This window comes from Megascapheus bottae, chromosome 6 (genome assembly GCF_031878675.1).
Source record: "Megascapheus bottae isolate mThoBot1 chromosome 6, mThoBot2.hap1, whole genome shotgun sequence".
Lineage (NCBI taxonomy): Eukaryota > Metazoa > Chordata > Mammalia > Rodentia > Geomyidae > Megascapheus > Megascapheus bottae.
The window spans coordinates 18,084,363-18,106,577 of NC_143514.1; the positions used below are offsets into that span (position 1 = coordinate 18,084,363).

The 22,215-nt window shown below is 35.9% G+C and overlaps 1 protein-coding gene across 1 annotated transcript in view; it reads right to left on the reverse strand.

The window, feature by feature from the left end:
- Window positions 1-2,550: 2,550 nt before the first annotated feature.
- LOC150061425 (mitochondrial adenyl nucleotide antiporter SLC25A24-like) overlaps window positions 2,551-22,215 on the reverse strand; it is a 39,994-nt gene continuing 20,329 nt past the window's right edge. Inside the window, exons 6-10 of the mRNA XM_090333687.1 lie at window positions 17,930-18,082; window positions 10,371-10,478; window positions 5,852-6,019; window positions 4,100-4,250; window positions 2,551-2,723 (exon numbers count right to left, since the gene is read on the reverse strand). Of these exons, the coding sequence (XP_090189813.1) occupies window positions 2,551-2,723; window positions 4,100-4,250; window positions 5,852-6,019; window positions 10,371-10,478; window positions 17,930-18,082 (753 nt within the window). The remainder of the gene's footprint in view (window positions 2,724-4,099; window positions 4,251-5,851; window positions 6,020-10,370; window positions 10,479-17,929; window positions 18,083-22,215) is intronic.

Here is a 22,215-nt window from a genome sequence, read left to right on the forward strand (position 1 = left end):
ATTGGTATTCTATTAAAAATGAGACATTATTCAGAATTTCCACAAATAACTCAATTCTGTGACTATTGAATTCCTCACCCACACTGCAAGTGAATTAAAAGAGGAACTTTGAGACGACAGCTCCTCTGAGTACCATCTCCAACCCCATCCCTTTCAGGAGGAAGAGAACTCATCTCTAGTTGCTGTTAAGTGCATTCAGGGTGTTGGTTTTGGTTTTCACTTTTTGGTGGTGGTTGTTTTTGTCAGATATTGTTTTCTAAATTCTAAAATTTCTATGCAATTTTTTATAATTTCAGTTCTCTACCAAGAGTCCCCATCTTTTGACCCATATCATCATTTTTCTCTTAAACCCTTTAACCAATTTATGATAGCTTAATGCCCTTATCTGCTAATTTCAACATTTAGATTACTTGTAAGCCTATTTATATACAGGGGCTTCTCTTAATTATGGTGATGTTTCTCTGATTTTTCTGAGAATTGGCTATTTGCCTTATCAATATATGTCAGTGGTCACATCATTCAGGTTAATTCCACCATGCAAAATCCTGATTTCTGACCCCAGAAATAAACTGAAAAAAAAATCCTGTAATAATGCTTGGAAACTTTTGCTATCAAAAGATACAGTGAAATGGGGTAAAAACTGGAAATGGACTTATAAAATCTATAAGATGAAAGCAGTAAGAACACATTTGTATGTTAATATCTAGTAGAAACAAAAAAGTGATTGTGAAGGAAAAGAAGGATTGTTAAAGCAATGTCTATAAGTACACTAGAAGTGACAAGATTGATAGCATCCATCGACATAGTAGCTTTGACTTATCATGAACAATTCATCACGTGATAGGAAGGCAAGTATAATATGTGGACAAAGGTGTAAGTAGGTAGATGTAAGGAGCTCATGAATCTGCCTTCAATACTTTCCTTTGGGGGGAAATAAGCAATACTAATTGCTGGGTACCGGTTTTGCATACCTGTAATACTGGCTGAGATCTAAGGCTCATAGTTAAAAGCCAGCCTGGGCAGAAATATCCAAGAAACCCTTATCTCCAATTAACCAGCAAAAAAATCAGAAAAATACAAGTGGGACAAGCTCAAGTGTTAGAATACCAGCTTTGAGAGGAAAAGGCTAAGCCAAGTGCAAGGCACTGAGTTTAAGCCCTGAGTATGGATGTGTGGACATGCATGCACGCACTGCCATATGCGTGTGCACACGTGCAGACACACAACACATGATATCAATAAAGGGGAAGCTGGATAGGAACTATTGGGAGTTTCAGGGGACAAAAGAAAATACAGAATCTGTTTAACGATCATGGAAGGCTGAAGACATGAAGTCTGACTTCTGGGGCACATTAATGGCACACTGAGATCTGTGGTCGTGATATTAGTGACATGATTGTATTATCTTCTTCAGCCACATTCAGCTATATAAAAGAGCCTACACAGTGGTGGTAGAGACGAAGAGGGTGGTAGTTTAGCCAAAGGGACATAATAAAGAAGAGAGGTACAAGTTGCTGAACATGTAAGGGAATAATAATAAATGTAGAATCAGGTGTTGGGGGGGTGTATTCACTGTCCAGGTATATACATCTGAGGAATGAGGACCTGAACTATCATTAAGGACATGAGTGGAGTGAGGGACAGTGAAGAAGCAGGATCAATGGACTCAACTTTCCACTGGGCAAAAGGACTTAGACTTCACATACAAAAGTAACATCAGAAAGACATAGATGGTAGTAGGAGACTGAAATTAAAAAAGGGGGGACTGTGGAGTGGTGTTAGTAATTATGGATATGACTGGGAGTGAGGGCCTGAGATAGGTCAGTGGAAGAGAGAAAATCAAGGAAATGAGACACTAAAGCATTGGAAGCACGACCTGTATAGGTACTGACACCACTAGATTATAATGGTGCAATGACCCAGGGTGTGTCCCTGAGGTAAGAGCCAAGATCCTCAAGGAATTGAAGGAGAACAGGAGGGATCACAGGTAACTACAACAAGAAAGGAATGTGGACAGTTTAGTGACTTAAGGTTGAAACATGGAAACTTTCTGAAGGAGAGAAGTAACATCATTAAATATACTGTCTTTTTCCCTTTAGTATGTAAAATGCTCTCAAGCTCAGTTTTAAGAAAAAGTTTTGAAATACAAAGAAAAAGGAAAAGCTAATTCAAACTCCTATAACCAACTAATGCTACCTTGTCCAAATTGACAAAGTTTGAACTCCCGTGGTAGAGCATTTGGCCCAAAGCCCTGAGTTCAAACCCAGTATCACCAAAAACAAACAAAGTTTCACATTAGAATTAAATGTAGAGTAAGAAGTGTTAAATGAAGGAAGAGGAAGAACAGAAGGAGGAAGAAAAGTAGCCTATGGACATTATGGATTTAAAATCATTAAATAACTTTTCCAACATTATTTAATTTATATAATTTATAATAAAGAAAATGTTTTAACAAATATATTACAATTAATAGGAAAAGTTAGGATGTCCTTATAACACAGATATTACCTTGTGATTTAGCAACTATAACAAAGACAACAATCTGATATTCTAGATTCCAAAAAGTAGTTTCACTATTTCATGAGCAACACAGCCAATGCCTATTGCAGGAATCACCTTTAAGATGTTAGGGGTAAAGCCCCTGAAAAATCCCGCTTTTCCTTCTTTGTTATATATTTTGTAAATGAGCTCAGTCATTGGTATTGTTTCTTTGTCAACCAGAGCTATAAATTAAAAGAGAATAATAAAATTCAGTATTTAATCTTTAAACATTGGGATAGACCAGTGTTAATGAGAAGAAACTGGCATTACTTCAGAGTAAAAAGAAACTGACGCAACACTACCACTACCACCACCATCCAGTATACAATGGTCCTGTGCACGTCTAAACTACAAATTTAGCTTCTCATTAACATCAGTAACATTTCCAGGACTAAGAACTGCTTACTGAAAAATACCACACATAAAGTATTTCTATCACTACAGGAAGTGCTATGGAACAACTTGCAAGTATTTCATGAGGAACCACAGAGAAGCATTTGGAATTGGGAATGACACTATTGAAAGAATAGACAGGTGGGATAAGAGTGGACAGAGCCCGGCTCATGCCTGTAATCCTAGCTACTCAGGAAGCTGAGATCTGAGGATCGTGGTTCAAAGCCAGCCCAGGCACTAATGTCCATGAGATTCTTATCTCCAATTAACCACCAGAAAACTGGAAGTGGCGCTGTGGCTCAAGTGGCAGAGTGCTAGCCTTGAGCTGAAAAGCTCAGGAACAACACCCAGGTCCAAAGTTTAAGCCCCACACTGACAAGAAAAATAAAATAAAAGAGTGGACAGATAAATTCTAAACCTCAAATGCAACATGGATCAAACCCAAAACATTTAAGAAAGAGAGGGAGAAAGGGATTTTAGACACTTACCACATTACCCCCTTCAAATCATTTACTCAAGAAGATAACAACAGATTTATATAAGGAGTTTTCTTCTTGAAAAATGGTGAAGGCTACCTTCTTAAAATCTTAATCTCTAACATTACACTCTGAGATAAGGCAGATTCCTTCCCTTGTTGTTATTGCCTCTCTACGTAGTCTAAAAGAAAATAACTGAGTTCACTTCCACAGCTGTGTTGAATTCTTGATGCAGAATATGATAGGGATAACAAATCCAAAGGCAAAACTATTTGCTCCCATGGAGTCTTGACTCACTATGAAGAGAGCAAAGCCCTTTCTATTATTGTTCATTCCCTAGCCATTTAGAAATTTAATGAGATCATCAGTAATTACAGGAAATGTGGAGAGTGCCAAACATAACTTTTTTTCTTTTCTTATGTGTTTTTATTTTTTTATTATCTTTAAGTATCTGTACAAAGGAGCTGCCATTTGAAAAGCATTTTATGAATCTGATGCATCTTGAATCAATGTAACTTTTGAGAATAAAATCTGAAACTCTTTTAAGTGTCCAGTCAATAAAATAATAAATTTGACTCTTGTTTTTGATTGATCAGTCTAGTTTTTCTGCTTTTGAAATCATTAACTCGTATTTATTTAAAGCATATACTTTAACTTAGCTATTAATTCATTTAAAAACCCAAACTCACCTTCAGCCTGCATACGGGTTCTAAGGAGGTGTAGAGGGAAGCTTGCTAACTGGCCACAGGTATGAGACAACGTACTACAGACCAGCAAAATCATTATCCCAGGGTTTACAGACGTTTGTGCATAACGTTCTAGCCAATAATTCTTCAAAAGCTGATAAAGAGAACGATATTTGTCCTTTAACTACAATACAACCTCTTTCCTAATTCCTTTTTTAAATAAAAGTGACTGGGGAAAAACACTCGTTTTAGAACTCCTTGTTCCATAAAGGATTGCAGAAAGTTTATGTATTGGGACAGTCATCCAAATGTATAATTTGATGCTTTGAAAAATCAAATTCCAAAATTTCTTTCCTGTGTATATTTATGAAATCCTCTAACAAAAAAAGAAAAATATGTAATGGCACTTTGGCATCGAAGCAAAAAATACTGGACTATAGAAATGAAAGAACAGAGAAATCCTAATATACTAATGTTAACAATTTTGTTTTAAAAATATCACAGAAGTAAAAAAACAAAAAGGCTGGAAATGCATGATATAACACTATAAGAAAAATATAAAAAATTGTAACTATTTGTTAAAAGTCCTGAGGAAATATGGCTACCTTTCACTGGTCCTGTGCTCAGAGAGTTGTTCTTCTACACTGCAAGTGACTTATTCTAAGCACATGCTCTTACCTGATTGTTATGATTAAATGGTAACTATTGTGAAGGTACTTTCTGAACAGATATATTGTCATAAAAATGAAATGACTAGCAGAATGCAGAGTGACCCTTGAATCCTGGCTGAAGGAGCTTTTGCCCTATCTTCATGGTGGCTGTCATTCCCAACCTCTTGTCATATCTCCTTCAATTCTGAAACTCAAAACTGTGCAAGAATATTTGTTCTATCAGCCTTACATGCACATAAGATTCTTCTGGACAGTAAGTTAAAAGCATGACTCTCAGGGCTCTCCTGGGATAATTAAATCAGATTTTCTCAGGGTCTAGCTAGGGAACTCTTGTTTTGTTTTGTTTTGTTTTTAAATACCTACATGTAAGTGATTAGAAGATGCACCAGGGTTGAAAGCCACGATACTATCAGATTCTATTTCTATAACTACTGTTGCCAAAAACTCATTTCCAAAAAAAAAAAACAACATAAAAATCTATGATGGGCTATATACTCTACAGACATAATGTTTTATTACATAGATTAATATGTATATATTACATACAAACCCTCAGATTAATTTTAATTTGTTCTAAAATGTAAGTGCCAGTGATTGTATACAGAGTTCCCTTCTTGAATACTTGTTTGTTAAACATGACATTTAAAATACGATGTAAAAATCAATGTTAATAAATTTTTTCATAAAAAACAAACAAGTATTTTACCTTGTTATCTGATATACTGCATATATATGTATTTGGTTATTTTAAATAGGATAGGGAAAGGGGGGAAACAAGATGAGGGGCGGGGGTGAGGGGAGGGAAATGGGGATCAAGAAATGAGAAAGGGTATCTCAATGTTTGTGAAGTAATGCACCTTCTATCTGGTGAATATATGTAACCCTTCCATTAATTACAATAAAAATATATTAAAAAAACAAATGGCTAAACATAAAATTACTAGGATGCCAAATGTCTAACACCCAAAACACATGGTCCAGAGCAACTTTAGGCAAAGCTTTATAACCACATTGTTAGAATAAAAAACTATTGTGCAATATTTCAAAGCTAACACATAATGTCATATTTTGAGAATGAACTCACCTCATAAACAGCAAGATCTAAGCCTACATAAGGTACAATGCCCAGCATGTTAGGAACGTACCCTTTGAAAAAGGTTTGGACACCTTCTTTTATAAAAAGCTTCTTGCAACAATCAATAACTCCAGAATATTCTCCAGTTTTGCCTATAGTCAGTCTGGTCTTTACTACCTATATGTGACAGATAATAAGGAAATACATATAAAAATTCACCCAACTCTTCTGTTAGTCTCGTAAGCATTAGTAAATCAGATTGTTTAAAAAAAATATAGAAATCTATAGAGATTCCCTTCTTGAACACTTGTTTGTTAAACATGTCATATGAAATATGATGTAAAAATCAATGTTAATAGATTCTTTAATAAAAAAGTAAAAAGGAAAATTAGGGCTAACAAAAAAATATAGAAATCAAAAAAGAAAGCAAACATGAACACTAATTGTAGTTTCTCAATTATCAACAAATGATAAAGTACTGAGGATGGTTTCTTAAAAAGAATTATTCACTTATTCTGAATTTTACTTGTTGTGATATTCCTTTTTTGGTCTTATTTGAGTGATTTATTTTCTTAGTAAGATTTGCTAAGGGTTTGTCAATTTTGTTTATTAAAAAAAAAAACCTTTTTGTCGATTTTTTTGTCATTCCTGAAGCTTGAACTCAATGTCTAGGAACTGTCCCTAAACTCTTTTTTTGCCCAAGGCTAGCACTCTACTGCTTTGATCCATAGCACCAACTCTGGTTGATGGTTAAAGAGTCTCATAGAGTTTCCCCGCCTGGGCTGGCTTTGAAATGTGATCCTCAGATCTCAGCCTTCTGAAAAGCTAGGATTACAAGCAAGAGCCACCTGACTTTTAATTCTTTGTATGGTTTTTAGTTTCTAATGTGTTTATTTCTAATCTAGTTTTTATTGTTTCTTTCTGTCTAGTTGTTTGGGGTTAGGCTTGTTCCGGGTTTTCAAGTGCTTGAGTACTGATTTGAGATTTCTCTAATTTGATGATTTGGGCCCTAAAAGCTGTATTTTCCTCTGAGCACTGCCTTTGTTATAAGCCTGAATGAGAGAAACACAGGTTGCCTGGTTTCCCTAATTTGTGATAGCTAGAGTGTGCCCATAAATCTACAAGTGATTACACTGGGTGGTAAACAAGAGGTTACAAATGAAGATTATAATTGAAGTGTAGTAGGCTCCATGGAGAATGCAAATACTATAATTCCTTTAAAAACTAAGTCAAAGCCCAACAAAGTAAGCACCAGAAAATGAGCACTTGCAAGAGGAGATAGTGAGGCCAAAAGAAGAGATAGAAGAATGAAGAGGAAAAGGGAGAGAATTTAGGCAAGACTTCACTGTACTTGAGAAAGGTTAAGGAAGGGGTAGATTGAAAAGGAGTGAAGATGTTGAACTGATGACACAGATCAAGATACATAAACTGTTAGGTTAAATAGCCAAAAAAAAAGTCATTACATGCCCTAGAATTAAGATGAGGGACGAGGTGACTTAGGAGGGGTAGGTGAGAATGATGAAAAGGTAACACTGATCGAGATGCATTGTATTAGTAAAGTGCTTTCATGAATAGCATCTCCTTTATACAGTTATTTAAATAAAAATATTCATAAATGTACAGTAAATATATGCTAACATCTGTATAGTAAATATATGCTGATAAAAATGTTTTTTTTAAAAAACCTACATGAAATACTAATTTTCCTTAGGAAATCTCATGATTTCAACCTCTCTGTAGGTGACATGCCAAGACTTGAGATCTTAGGACTCATCTTTGCACTTATTAAATAAAAATCTTAAGTTGATTGTCCCACAATAGTTGAAATTAAATATTAGCAAATCTGAACCCTACATCACCCAAAGTCTTTCCCCCTTTCTCCATACTCTTCCTCTGTTAATTAACTAATTCACATGTAATTCTCTTATCTCTTGAGCCAAAGAACTCAGAAAGAGCTTTGCTTTTTTTCTTTTTCATTTCCCTTCTTTTCATTTTTCAAGCTGTCCCCATACAGCTCCAATAGGAGTCAGTTTCAATTTGTCACTATCATATTTAAAGATCATAGAATTACTTCTCTCACTAGTCACTCCCTATCTTTCTGGTCTTCATTATTATAAAAGAATTACTAAGATCAGCCAGGCACCAGTGACTCACACCTGTAATCCTAGCTACTCAGGAGGCTGAGATCTGATGATCCCTGTTGGTTGTGGGTCTTGGACTCTGGGCCTCGATGCTGTCCCTGTGCTCTTTAGCTCAAGGTTACCACTCTACCCTTTGAGGCACAGCACCACTTTCAAAATCTTATGTTTTTTAAATTGTATTTTGTGTTGGGGTAACATATATTGGGGTTACATTCATCAAGTAGTGGGTATATTACTTCTTGAACCTTGATACCCCATCCCATATTTTTCCCCCACTTTCTCTCTTCCCCCACTCCCTCCCAATTATCTTGTTTTCCCCCTTCCTTTCCCTATTTCAACTAAACAAATAAGCATATATGCAATATATCAGGTATCAAAGTCACATATAGTAACAACATGAGATAAACCATAGGGAGAAAAAAAGACAAAAGAAATAACTTCACATAGTGCATTAAAACCAACAATCACAAGGATAAACCTCTTGCTTCCCTATCCTGGAGTTCATTTCACTTAATCTCAGCCTACATGGCCATATGTATATAGCTTTTGAGCTACTAAGCTTATTTTTTCAGCTTTATTTTTTTCTCTCTCTGTTCTTTTTGGTACTGGGGATATTGCACTTGCAAGGCAAATGATTTGCCACTGAGCTATGTCCCAGACCAAAGCTTTTAGAATGTGCTTTATAGTTATTGCAGAGGTGATATACAGGAAATGAATACATTTCCTTCCATACAGTATCATCTGTCCCTTGTTCTCTCCCATTCCCGCCCTTCCATCTCTACCCACGAGTCGTATAGTTCACTTTCGTCAGGGTCCAGTGCACTCCACTACTGCATTCTTCACCCTTTTCCTCCAATTCTGCACCCTCTCCCACCTTCCAACAGAGATGCATGTGAATTTACCATGTTTAAAGTAAAGATTACAGAATCATTAGAAAAACAAAAAAAATGAAAAAAGTATTTTATTTCCATATCTTTGGAGTTCATTTCAGTATGTTTTCTATTTTATATAAAAATGAAGCGATTACTTAAGCATTGAACCTTTGTGATTCCTCCTAAGAACATTCTCTTTTGGTCTCACTGTATGTAACTAGAATTTTGTGTAATTTGTCATATCCCAGTGCATTCTAGATCTAACTTCTGCATATCAGGGAACCTGCACCATTTATCTCTTTGAGCTTGGCTTACCTCATTTAACATGATTTGTTCTAGTTTCATTCATTTCCCTGCAAATGACATTACTTTATTCTTTCTAAGGTTTTGTAAAATTCCACTGTATACAGGTACAACATTTTTCATATCTACTCGTCTATTTTGAGGCATCTGGGCTGTTTCCATATCTTGACTATTGTGAAAAATGTAGCAAGGAACATGGATGTCCTCACCACATTCTAGTTCATGATGCTCACAGTAAATGCCTATGAGTGGTTTGGCTGGGTTGTAGGACAGGTCTGTGTTTAGTTTTGTGAGGCACTTCCAGATTGCCTTCCAGAGTGGTTATACCGGTTTACATTCCCACCAGCAGTGCAGTAAGGTTCCTTTTTCCCCCACATCACCACCAGTATTTATTGTTGTTTGAATTCTGAGCAATGCTCAATTTAACCCGGATGAGATAGAATCTCAGAGTTGTTTTGATTTGCATTTCTTTTATGGCCAAAAGCTACTAATTTTTTAAGAATTTTAAATAAATTCAAAAGTCTTCCTCATTGCTCCAACAGTTTGCCTATGCCATTGTCCAGTCGAAATATAAACAGTTCTTAAAAACTACAGCTTTTATTTCTACCTAAAAGGTCCTTCATCATAATCCTTGCACATCCTAATTCCAAGCTTTAAAAAGTTATAATTTAAGTTAAAAGTACAATTTCAGGCTAGGAATGTGACTTGGTGGTAGAGTGATTGTGTAGCATGCATGAAGTCCCAGGTTCATTTCCTCAGAGCCACATAAACAGACAAAACTGTAAATGGAGCTAGGGCTCAAGTGGTAGAATGCTAGCCTTGAGCAAAAAAAAAACAAAACTCAGGGGCAGTGCTTAGGCCCTGAGTTCAAGCCCCAGGACTGGCAAAAAAGAAAGAAAGAAAAAAAGAAAGAAAGAAAGAACAATTTTTCAAGCCAGGTGCCAGTGGCTCATGCCTGTAATCCTAGCTACTCAAGAGGCTGAGATCTGAGGATAGCAGTTCAAAACCAGCCAGGGCAGAAAAGTCCCCTGAGTGTCTTACCTCTAATTAACTACTCAACAAAAACTAGATGTGGAGAGATGGCTTAAAGTAGTAGAGCACCTGTGCCTTAATCAAAAAGAGCTCAGAGTCAGCACCCAGGCTCCAAGTTCAAGTCCCATAACTGACAAAAATAAAGTACAATTTCAGTTAAAATTTAATAATGACACATACCTCCATGGGGTAAATAACTGTCTGGGCAGTTGCACCAGCCAATGAGCCAGCTATAAATCTTTCCATAATTCCTACATGAGCATCATCAAAACTAAGCCATTTCTTATACTGCAAAAATAAAAATATAGAAATGTATACTGTTAGTAATATGCAATATATGCTCTTCTAAATTTAAAATATTAATGGTATAGAGTTATATTGAAACATAACCAGATATTCTTATAGGTTGTCCTAATATTGAACATCTGATTTTAAATTCAAAATAGAAGTTGCATCTTGGGCCTCCTTTTCCTTGCAGAGTAAGACACTAACAATATAAAATTACTTAAACCTGTTCAAGCAATTTCAAAGGGGGCATACAAATAATGCACAGGGCAGAAATTTCATCTTTTATCTCTTTTCTGCATCATGTTTACACATGGAAAACAATATTGTTTGGTTACTGGGCAACCAAAAATAGTAACTAGACATGAGACTTTTCTTGTTACAAGGGATATAATAACAAGAAATGGGACAATAAAGGCTATGGTGATGAGTTTTCAAATGGAAATGAAGACTAAAGGCCCCAATATGGAAAAGAATTTAGATATATTTTGTCCATACCCCCAGGAAGTCAAGCTTAAAGTTAATGAACTAGTTTACATAGAAGAGGACATTTCACAGAAGCAATTCATTTATGCTGTAGGATGGGTTGGCAAATTTAAGCTAAATTTGCAAGAGAACAAAGCGAAAATAAAAAATAAGTAAGACTTAGGTGGGTTCGGTGGCTCATGCCTGTAATCCTAGCTACTCAAGGGGCTGAGATCTGAGAATCAAGGTTCAACGCCAGCCAGGGCACAAAAGGACCTGAGACTCTTATCCCCAATTAACTTCTAGAAAACAGGAAGATGGGCTTGGCTCACGGGTAGGGTGGTAGCCTTTAGCTGAAGAGCTCAGGGACAGTGCCTAGGCTGAGTTCAAATCCACCAAAAAAAAAAAAAAAAAAGTAAGACTTCAAACTTTCAAACTATAAAGACAATTAACAGAGAAGGTTGAAACAAGTTATCCACAGAATGGGAGAAAATAATTGCAAATCATATATCTGACATGAGTTAATAATCAATTTATATAGAATTCATATAATTCACTTAAAGTACATATCATCTGATTTTAAAATGGACAAAGGGCCTGAATTGACATATCCTCAAAGAAGATATACAAATGACCAATAGTTGTATAAGATGACATCACTAATCAGGGAAATCCAAACTAAGATCACAGATCACATAACTGAAAATGTTGAATATCAGAGCATCAAAACCTCTTATACACTATTGGTGGTAATGGTGTGTGTGTGTGTGTGTGTATCCCAATACCACTTCTGATTAGATAGCCAAAGGAGATAAAACTCTATCTCCAAACTCTATCTCCACTCTCTATCTTACCATTATTCACTATAGCCAAGATATGAAAGCAGCCTAAATGTCCACCAATGGATGATTGGCTAAGGAAAATATAAGACATGCATAATTGTAATACAATTATATAATACATGAAATATTAGTCTCTTAAAACAAACAAATCCAGGAGTCGCTCACAGATGACAGAGTGAGAACAAGTAACAACCTAAGTTCTTTCCAACCAAGCAGAGGTTTAGAGTCCCAGCAGGTAATCCATGCCTAGAGAAACCCACTAAATTAGCTATAATTAAGTATCGAGAGATAGACACTATAAAAGATTATATGTGCATGCATAAGAACACAGAAACCAGTGAGGTGGCTCCTGCCACAGTGGCAGAGCCACCAGCTTAACACTCGTCTTTGGTGAAAAATGTAAAGAGCTTGCAAGGGGAAAAGTAGAATAGGAACACACTGCTACACTGCCCAACCAGCCACAATCATACACAGAGACATTTTCCACACCACAGGACAATCTGAATCATCACTGGGAATTGTGACTGTTCCACCAAGGACATCTTCTCCTGGAAAAACAGTATCTGGCCAGGAACCATTCCCCACCTGAGAAGCACACCATCTTTGAAAGTGGCAAAGAGGTCTTCAGAACCCATGGCCAGAAATATTTGCCAGAGAAGGGGCACAGTTTTTGAAAAGGGCAAAACTATCTGATACCCTTCCCAACCAAAAGAGAAGACATATTTAGATAGAGAAATATCTATCTGGTTTAAAACTTCCAATTTAAAGTCTATGCAATTGCAGTGTTCTGTGTTTGTTTTTTTACTTCATATTGTATCCTGTTGTAGTTTCAGTTTGGGGTGTGCTATTGTTTCCTTTGGTTTTATTTTGCATTGGTTTATATTGACTCTTACAATTGAATTACTTATCAGTTACAAATACACCTAATCTCCTATTCTTCACTATAATACCCTTCTCCACCCCAAAATAAACTTGTATTTAGATAGAGGTATTACCTACAACTGAAAATCTTGGTCAGTTCTAGTGTTTAAAAAATCTGATGCATACACTCAAAGATCTCTCCCTCATTTGGTTCCTCCTTTGCAGCTTCTTTTTCATCCTTCTTCAGCTATATCTTCTGTAATATTAGACTTCTCTCACCCTCAGTTCTCTCTAAAAAACTATTCCTCTCCTAACTTCCCCTGCCTAGCAACCTCATTTTTTTCAACAGATAAGATAATGTAACATCATAGCATCTCAATATAACTAAACTCTAATCCTATACTTGACATTCTCAAAAAAATCTGAACTCAAATAAACAAATCCCAACAGAATATCATCTGGCCATCGACTGACTAACCAAGCCACAATTCCCAAAAAAAAAATTAAATAAAAGCAAAAGCATTTCTAGATGGGAAGAGCAAACCATATAAATACAAAAAAAAAAGAAGGTAATTCAAGAAATTCCCACCAACAATAACCAGGTAATAGAGCAGACAATCACAGACGTAGAAGACAGTTTCAAAACGCTTTAAAAAACACACACATTGCTGATAAATACAATTAATGAGAAGACAGAAAACATACAAGGCAATTTGAGAGCATGATAAGACTAACGAAAGATTAGTAAAAGAATTTATGGAATCTTCCAACAGAAAGTTAAATTAATTCCAAGAGAAGGAAAGGAAGTCCAATTTTTAAAAAGTCACCCAGCTAAAGGATATAGGAGAAGACACAGAGATAAATCAAGGAAGAAATCCATAAAAGATCAAGATCAAAATGAAAATTTCAGTAGATAGAAGCCATCGAAAATGCCACATATTAGGCAGAGAAATTTAAAAAAAAAAAAACAAAGTATAAAATCTTGACAGCAGAATAGATAAAATAGAGTCTCAGAGATAGAAAACAGAATAGATGTAAAAGATAAAGAGGAGACAATTATTCAGAACAAATCCAGAAAACAAGAAATATTTGCAAGAACTTCAAGTCTCTGTCAAAAGACCTAACGTCAGACTGTTAAGTACTGAGGAAGGAGAAAAGCAAGCAACTAAAGGGATTAGATAACGTATTTAACAGAGTTCTAACAGAGAACTTTTAGAACATCCAAAAAGATAGGCCTAGTCAGATGCAAGAAGCTTTTTGAACACCAAATAGACCAGATCAGCAAAGAAACATCCCATTGACAGGATCAATGGAAACCAAAGAAAATATCCTTAAAGCTGTCAAAGAGAAAAAAAATGACAACTTAAAAGGAAAACCAGTAAGAATTATTACTACTGATTCCTCAGCTGAGACTATGAAAGTGAAGAGAGCACAGAATGGTGCATACCACATCTTAAAGGTACACAACTATCAACTGAAAACACTGTGCCAGCAAAGCTCATTTTCATAACTGAAGAACAAATAAAAACTTTTCATAACAAAGAAAAATGGAAACAATTTATCTCCACCAAACCAGCACTACAGAAGACACTTAAAGACATCTTGCATGTACAAAACCAATAAGAATATTGGTAGACAGAAAGAACCTTACCAGATAAATAAAACAAGCATATGCCTCATCTTAGAAAGTTGATAACATGGTAAGAGTCATCAAACACTTCTCAGTCCTAACTCTGGTAATGAACTTAACTCTCCAATTAAACAACATGACTGACTAGTTGGATCAAAAAGCAAGACACTGTCTACTATCTATAAGAGACGCATCTTACCAACAAAATCAAACATATTCTTAAAGTGAAAATCTGGAATAAAATCTTTCTAGCAAGTGGCTATATATGTGCAGACAACTGAACCTAGATCCTTGTGTATCACCCTGCACTAGAATCAATTCTAAACAGACCAAAAATCTTGATGTAAGGCGAGATACCATGAAAATATTACAGGAAGGAATAGAGGAGACAATAGACTCCTTTCTAAATATAGGGTTTCTTTTCTAAATACAGATCCAGAATCACCAAAAATCAAAGAAAGACTAAGTAAATGGTATTACATCAAACTGAAGATTTTCTGCACCACAAATGGCACAGCTAGCAAGATAGATAGAAAGCCCACAGAATGGGAGAAGGTTTTTACTAGCTACATCACTTTATATCATCTTTGTAGTAACTATTTAAAGAAAGAAAGAGAGAGAAGGAAGGAAGGAAGAAGGAAGGAAGGAAGGAAGGAAGGAAGGAAGGAAGGAAGGAAGGAAGGAAGGAAGGAAGAAAGGAAGGATCGAGGGAGGAAGGGAGGGAGGGAGGGCAGGAAGGAGGGAGGGAGGGGAGAAAGGAAAGAAAAAGGGGAAGGGAGAAAGGGAGGGAGGGAGAGAAAGAAGGAAATCCTACCATTTTCAGTAGCACTGGTGGTTCAGTCCTATACTCAAGAAGGCTGAGATCTAAGAAATATGATTCAAAGCCAGCCTAGACAGAAAAGTCTAGGAGACTATCTACAACTGTACATACCTTGAGGTACTTTCTCCTGTGACTATCAATGAAGTGCCTAGCCAAGATTAAACCCTTGCCTGAAACTAGTTCTCATCTCCTCTCACCCACATCGCTACTCTGCCACTGAAAGGTAAGCTGTTAACAATGCTATTCTCTTTTGTTTTTAATCAATGGCCCCTTTGCTTGATTAGTCCCCTAAGTAGGCACACATTCCTTCTTCTAGAAAATACACTTTCTTGGTTCCATTTCCCCCTCCATTTACCACTCACTTTCCCTTTCACAGTATAACTCATCTTAAAAACTATCAATCTCGGACCGGGAGTTTGGCCTAGTGGTTAAAGTGCTTGCCTAGCATGCATGAAGACCTGGGTTCGATTCCTCGGTACCACATACATAGAAAAAAGCCGGAAGTGGTGCTGAGGCTCAAGTGGTAGAGCTCTAGCCTTGAGAAAGTCCAAGGACAGTGCTCAGGCCCTGAGCTCAAGCCCAGGACTGGCAAAAAAAAAAAACTATCAATCTCTGTTGTCTGTGTTACCCATCACCACTGTTACCACTTCCTATGTCATATATTTTATTATTTCCTCTAACATATACTGTAATATAAATTCCATTAAGGCAGGCAAATTTTCTTTCTAATTGTTTCTGTCTGATTTGCTGCTATACATCCATTACTTTTCTATGTGAACACATCAGGTGTTCAAGAAATACTTGCTGATGAAAGCAATATTTGTGGAATGAGCAAGTTGATCCATTTTTCAGTAAGACATACGTGTTTTAAACATGTACACTACAATAGCCTAGTGTTCTATTCATCTATCTAGTTGTTTTTCAACTGCTTGAATTGAGAAAGGCTATCATAAGTGTTTTATATTTTCTTAAAATTTTGAGGTTCTATGACTATATGAACAAGGTTCTACAAAAGAAGCAGTTGAAAACCATATGCTAAAAATTATTTAAAAGAATTATCACCTAGGTTTAAGAGTTAATTTAAAATAGCTTCTCATCATTAATCTCATATAGCCACCTCAATAGTGATTCATGCCATTGTCTTGATATAGATTTTTCTGATTCAGATAATGTAGTAATAAAGATACATTTTACTAAATATCATCTGTGCCAACATTATAAAGAGAGTGGCATGCTCTATGCAGTTTTCATATATTAATCTAGAAGATTGAAAACTAGAAGCATTAAAATAGTGAAAATTCTTGATAATTTGAATGCTCCCTGCATAAAATGTTTTAATTTGTTGAATATTGCCACTAATGAAAGTTAATTAAAAACCCTTTTTTTTACCAAATTCTTTCACAAAAACCCTTTTTAAAATGTGTATGTTCACATTTCTCCCTTACCAAGTAAGATATGAGAAAATAAATTAACCTTCTGCTCATGGTAAAAAAAAAATATATATATATATATATATCACAAGACATACAGTAAAGAAGTATCAAGAAGCCTACAGACCACTCTTAGATTCTTACATGGAACAAATAATGTATTTTAAAATAGACCCCACCTCATCTCAAGATAAATTATTTCAGCAAAACTAATATAGTAAACCAACTAACATTTTAAAATTCAATGAACATTTCTGATGTTCACTACTTCACTGAATTGTCATTAATCCTTGATTCATCAAAAAATGAACTGGAACCTCTATAAAGCATTCCAAGTATTCAAATGTTTAATGAGAATGCCCTACATGTGACAATGAAATTAAAAGAATTACTATTACACATCATTCATAATAACATAACCCATGGGTCCTCTTCCTCTTAAACAATAGCAATATAAAAGCACAAGTAATCAAGTGACAATAAAGTCAATAATATTTAAATGAGCAACTATTTTTTGACCAGTTTTTCATGTTTATTTATCATCAGAGAAACCCAAAACAGGAGTCAAGTGCCAAAGTAATTACAATAGTAACTCAATGGTCACCATGAATTCCAACATTGATTTCTAATACATAATTGGGTTTAGGTAAAAGAAATATGTTGATTCAACTCTCTCCATTGAGAATTTATCCTGGAAAGGTAACCTGGAGTGGAAAAAAAAGCTGTGAGTCTTATAACACCTTGGCTAATAGTGAGCTTTAAGAAAATATAGTTTTGAAATGACAACTTTAAGTGCATCCATTCATTGCTATGGGCATGCTTATCAGTGGAGCAGATTATCCAGTTTGAAAGATTTTTCAGAGTATTTGCTATGCATCACATTACAAAAAAAAGGTATAATGCAACATCCTAGATTTAAGTACATTAGAGTTATTAGTGTTTGAAAAATGAAGTTTTTAGTTTTAACAAGATATGCTAATTAGGTCATTGAGAAATTGTTTACGTGTTAACATGTCAAAAATTCTAGCTATGATTTGGGGAAAAAATAGTGCTTCAAAGCCTTTTTCCAAATTTGTCAGTAATTTTCATTCTTCATGTGTTAGCAGGCATACTAATCCTTGAATCTTTAATAAACAATCTAGTGACTGTCTCTGTGTGATACATTATTGCTATGTTTTACTAGGTTACTGTATCCTCTCTACAAGAAAGCTTCTCTGGCACCCCAAATAAGAACCAATGAATAAAATGTCCTCATTACCCAAGTTACATAACTGTAACCCCTCTGTACATCACCTTACAAGCAACTATTTTTATGCATTCATTTGGTCTTTCATGAAAGTCTAAAATTTCTAAATTAAATCTAAAATGTGATCCTCATTTAAAATTTAACAGCCAGTAGATTTTACCTGCTCATAGGACCCTATCTTGACTGCTGTCTCTGGTGCTATTTTAAAAATATTCATACCATTTCCTCTCCAGAGAGAAAGAATTCCTCCTTCTTTTACCAGCTGCTGAAACACACTAATCAGTCTCATTCTCCTTGTCTGTAGACTGTGAACCTAGAAATGAATATCAACTCTATTTTCAATTTATGTTGCTGATATAATTTTTCATTACTAGAAAAGTATTATAATACATATATAAACTCATGATTTTCAACACCAATTTATTTTTCTTTGGTCTCACATAAAATTGGTATATTAATATTTTCTTGTCTCCAAGGACATATATTAATAACAGTAGTCACCCCCACACATGGATTTGCACTCCATGGTTACCAAGATCCACCTATACTAAAGTGAAATTACATAAATAAGCCACTCACCCATTTAAATTGCATGCTGGCTATATTATGCAGAATAATAACATCATATAATGTCAGTCTCTATCTTACCCTCCAGGGTCATGAGCCACAGCTTGGTCCAGTATATCCATGCTGTACGTACTACTCACCCATTCATCAGAACACATCTCAGTAATCAGATCTGTGGTCACAGTATCATCACACTGCTTATGTTCAAGCACCTCTTATTTTATGTTAGAATAATCCCAGAGTGCAAAAACAGTGATGTTGGTGATGCCATATATAATCAAAGAGACATGAAAAGTGCTTCTTTTACATGAAACAAAGTCACAATGTTTGCTGCAATATAGTTCTAATTGCTCAACTGTATTACTAGTGTTGTTAAGTTCTCACTGTATCTAAATCACAAGTAAAACTTTATTACAGGCATGTTGTACAGAGTAAAATATAGTATATATACAGTTTGGTAGTATTTGACATTTTAAGAATACACTGAGAACATTTCAAATAAGATGAAATTATTATTGTTAACCGAAGACATCAAAGGAAAGAATAAATTAAGGAAGACATGAATAACTTAATTACCAAAGAATCTCACATGTTGCTACTAAAATATTACAATACCAATGAAGAACTTTTCAGGTATGCACTGAAAATGAATAAAAATAAACTTTTTTTTTGGTCGGTCTCAAGGCTTGAACTCTAGGCCTGGGCACTGTCCCTGAACTATTCAGCTCAAGGCTAGTGCTCTACCACTTGAGCCACAGCAACACTTCCAAAAATAAACTTTCACTAGAGAACACTTTAGCTACCAAAGTATTATGGATTAAATTGTATCCTTCAAAATTCAGATGTTAGAGCCTTAACTCTTATTCTCTCAGAACTTCATTTGCAGATAAGATCTTTGTAGATGAAATCAAGTTATAATGAAGTAATTAGAGTGGACCCTAATCTAATCTAGTTTACATACTTAAAAAAAAAAAAGAGCCGGAAGCAGAAGCCTCACACCTGTAATCCTAGTTACTCAGGAGGCTGAGATCTTGAGAATCAAGGTTCAAAGCCAGTCTGGGCACAAAAGAACCTGAGACTCTTATCTCCAATTAACCTCTAGAGAATGGGAAGTGGAGTCTGGCTCAAGGGTAGGGTGGTAGCCTTGAGTTAAAGAGCCCAGGGACTGCACCCAGGCCAAATTTAAGCCTCATGACCCACAAAAAGAAAGTAAGAAAAAGGGTAGAAAGAAAGAGAGAGGAAGGAAGGAAGGAAGGAAGGAAGGAAGGAAGGAAGGAAGGAAGGAAGGAAGGAAGGAAGGAAGAAGGGAGGGAGGGAGGGAGGGAGGGAGGGAGAGAAGTTGGGCAGTAGTGGCCCACTCTTGTAATTCTAGCTATTCAGGAGGCTGAAATCCGAGGATTGCAGTTTGAAGCCAAGGAGGAAAGCCTAGGAGACTTTTATCTCCAACTAACCACCAGAAAATGAGAAGTGGAGCTGTGGCTCAAGGTGGTAGAGCACTCTTGAACATAAAATCAGGGACAGCACCCAGGCCCTGAGTTCAAGCCTTGTGATAACACACACACACACACACACACACACACACACACACACACACACACCCCTAAAATTGGAACATAGACATCATAGGCATAATATAGAGGGAAAATGTAAATATATAGAAAGATCATGATCACACTTAAGTCAAGGAGGAAAATGTAGAAGATTCCCTTAACAGTCTTTAGAAGGAAGCAATCCTACTGATACCTTAATTTTGGACATCTAACTTCAAAGTTATAAAATAGCAAGTTTCCATTATTTAAGCCAGTTTGTGATACTTGGTTATAGAATTCCTAGCAATATCAATGGACTTAACTCTCCAATTAAATGGCATAGACTGTCTAATTGGATCAAAAAGCAAGATCCATCGTTCTGCTATCTTCAAGAGACACATCTTGCCCCCCAAAAAAACATATTTTGAGAGTGAGAGGCTGGAATAAAATTTATCAAGTTAACAGCCCCTATAAACAGGCTGGAGTTGCCATCCTCATATCAGATAAAATAGACTTTAAACTAAAATTAGCAAAAAGAGACAAAGGGATCTCTACTAAAGGGATCTCTCTCATCCAGGAGAACATAACCATCCTAAATATCTACACACCTAATGCTAGAGCACCCAACTTCATCAAGCAAACTTTGTTTACATTAACACTACACATAGGTCCAAACACAGTGATTGTTGGTGACTTTAACATACCACCGTCACCTATGGATAGATCAAACAGGCAAAAACTCAACAGAGAAACCTCAGAATTGAACAACTATATAGACCAACTAGACCTAACAAACATCTACAGATTATTCCACCCAGCAATACCAGAATATACATTTTTTTCAGCAGCACATGGAACATTTTCTAAAATGGATCACATATTAGGGCATAAAGCAAACCTGTGCAGATTCAGAAACACTGAAATTATTCCCTGCATTCTCTCAGACCACAAGGGCATCAAATTGGAACTGAATACCAATCTCCACCAAGGAAAACCCTATAACTCATGGAGATTGAACAACACATTGTTGAATCACCAGTGGATCATCGAGGAGATCAGAACAGAAATTCAACAGTTTATGGAATTTAACAAAAAGGAGCACACAAAATACCACCTCCTTTCGGACATAGCAAGGGCAGTACTCAGAGGAAAATGAATAGACATCAAGAAATTGGAAAAATCACAAACAATTTAATGGTATACCTTAAGCTCTTAGAAAAAAACAACAGACCACAATTCCAACTCCAGTAGAAGGAAGCAAATTATTCAAATCAAGGCAGAATTAAATGAATTGGAGTCCAAAAAAACCATAGAAAGAATCAACAAACAAGGAGTCGGTTCTTTGAAAAAATTAACAAAATTGACAGACCCTTAGCAAACCTGACCAAAAAGAGAAGGGAGCGCACCCAAATAAACAAAATCGTGGATGAGAATGGAAATATCACGACAGAAATTGCCAAGATACAGAACATCATAAGGGAATACTTTTCAAATCTTTATGCCAACAAATTTGAGAAACTAGAAGAAATGGATTAATTTCCAGCCAATATTAACATACCCAAACTGAACATTTTAGTATCTGCCACCTTTATATCTTTCTGTGTTTTCCCATTTTCCTAATGTATTATTTTATGACCAATAAAAAAAATTGCCAGTCCTGGGGTGGGGCTTAAACTCATAGCCTGAGCACTGTCCTTGGGGTTTTTTCTCAAGGCTAGAGTTCTACCACTTGAACCACAACACTACTTCCAGCTTTTCTATGTATGTGGTACCAAGGAATCGAACCTGAGTCTTTGTGCATGCTAGGCAAACACTCTTACCACTAAGCCAAACTCCCAGCCTCTATGTAAAATATTTTTAAGAATGCAAAAGTTAAAACGTTTTTAATGAAGTACCCTCCTTTCTGCAAGCTAAGAGAACCATAATAGTAGAACAAAGAGACTCGTAATGATAAAACAAAGAAAGTGTCTGGAAATACTTTAGCTACATACACATACACAAGTACAACTTTTATTTATTTATTTTTTTGCCAGTCCTGAGCTTGGGCTCAGGGCTTGAGCACTGTCCTTGGACTTTCTCAAGGCCGGCACTACCACTTGAGCCTCAGCACCACTTCCGGCTTTTGGCTATTTATGTGGGGTACCGAGGAATCGAATCCAGGTCTTCATGTGTGCTAGGCAAGCACTCTACCACTAGGCCAAACTCCCAGCCCACAAGTACAACTTTTTTAATTCTACCTAGGCCCCTTGCCTACTGGATATGCTGGCCATATTCAGGGTATATTTCTCCTACTTTGTTAATCCTCTTTTGAAAGGTTCTTACAGACACACACAGAGGTATGCTTTACTAA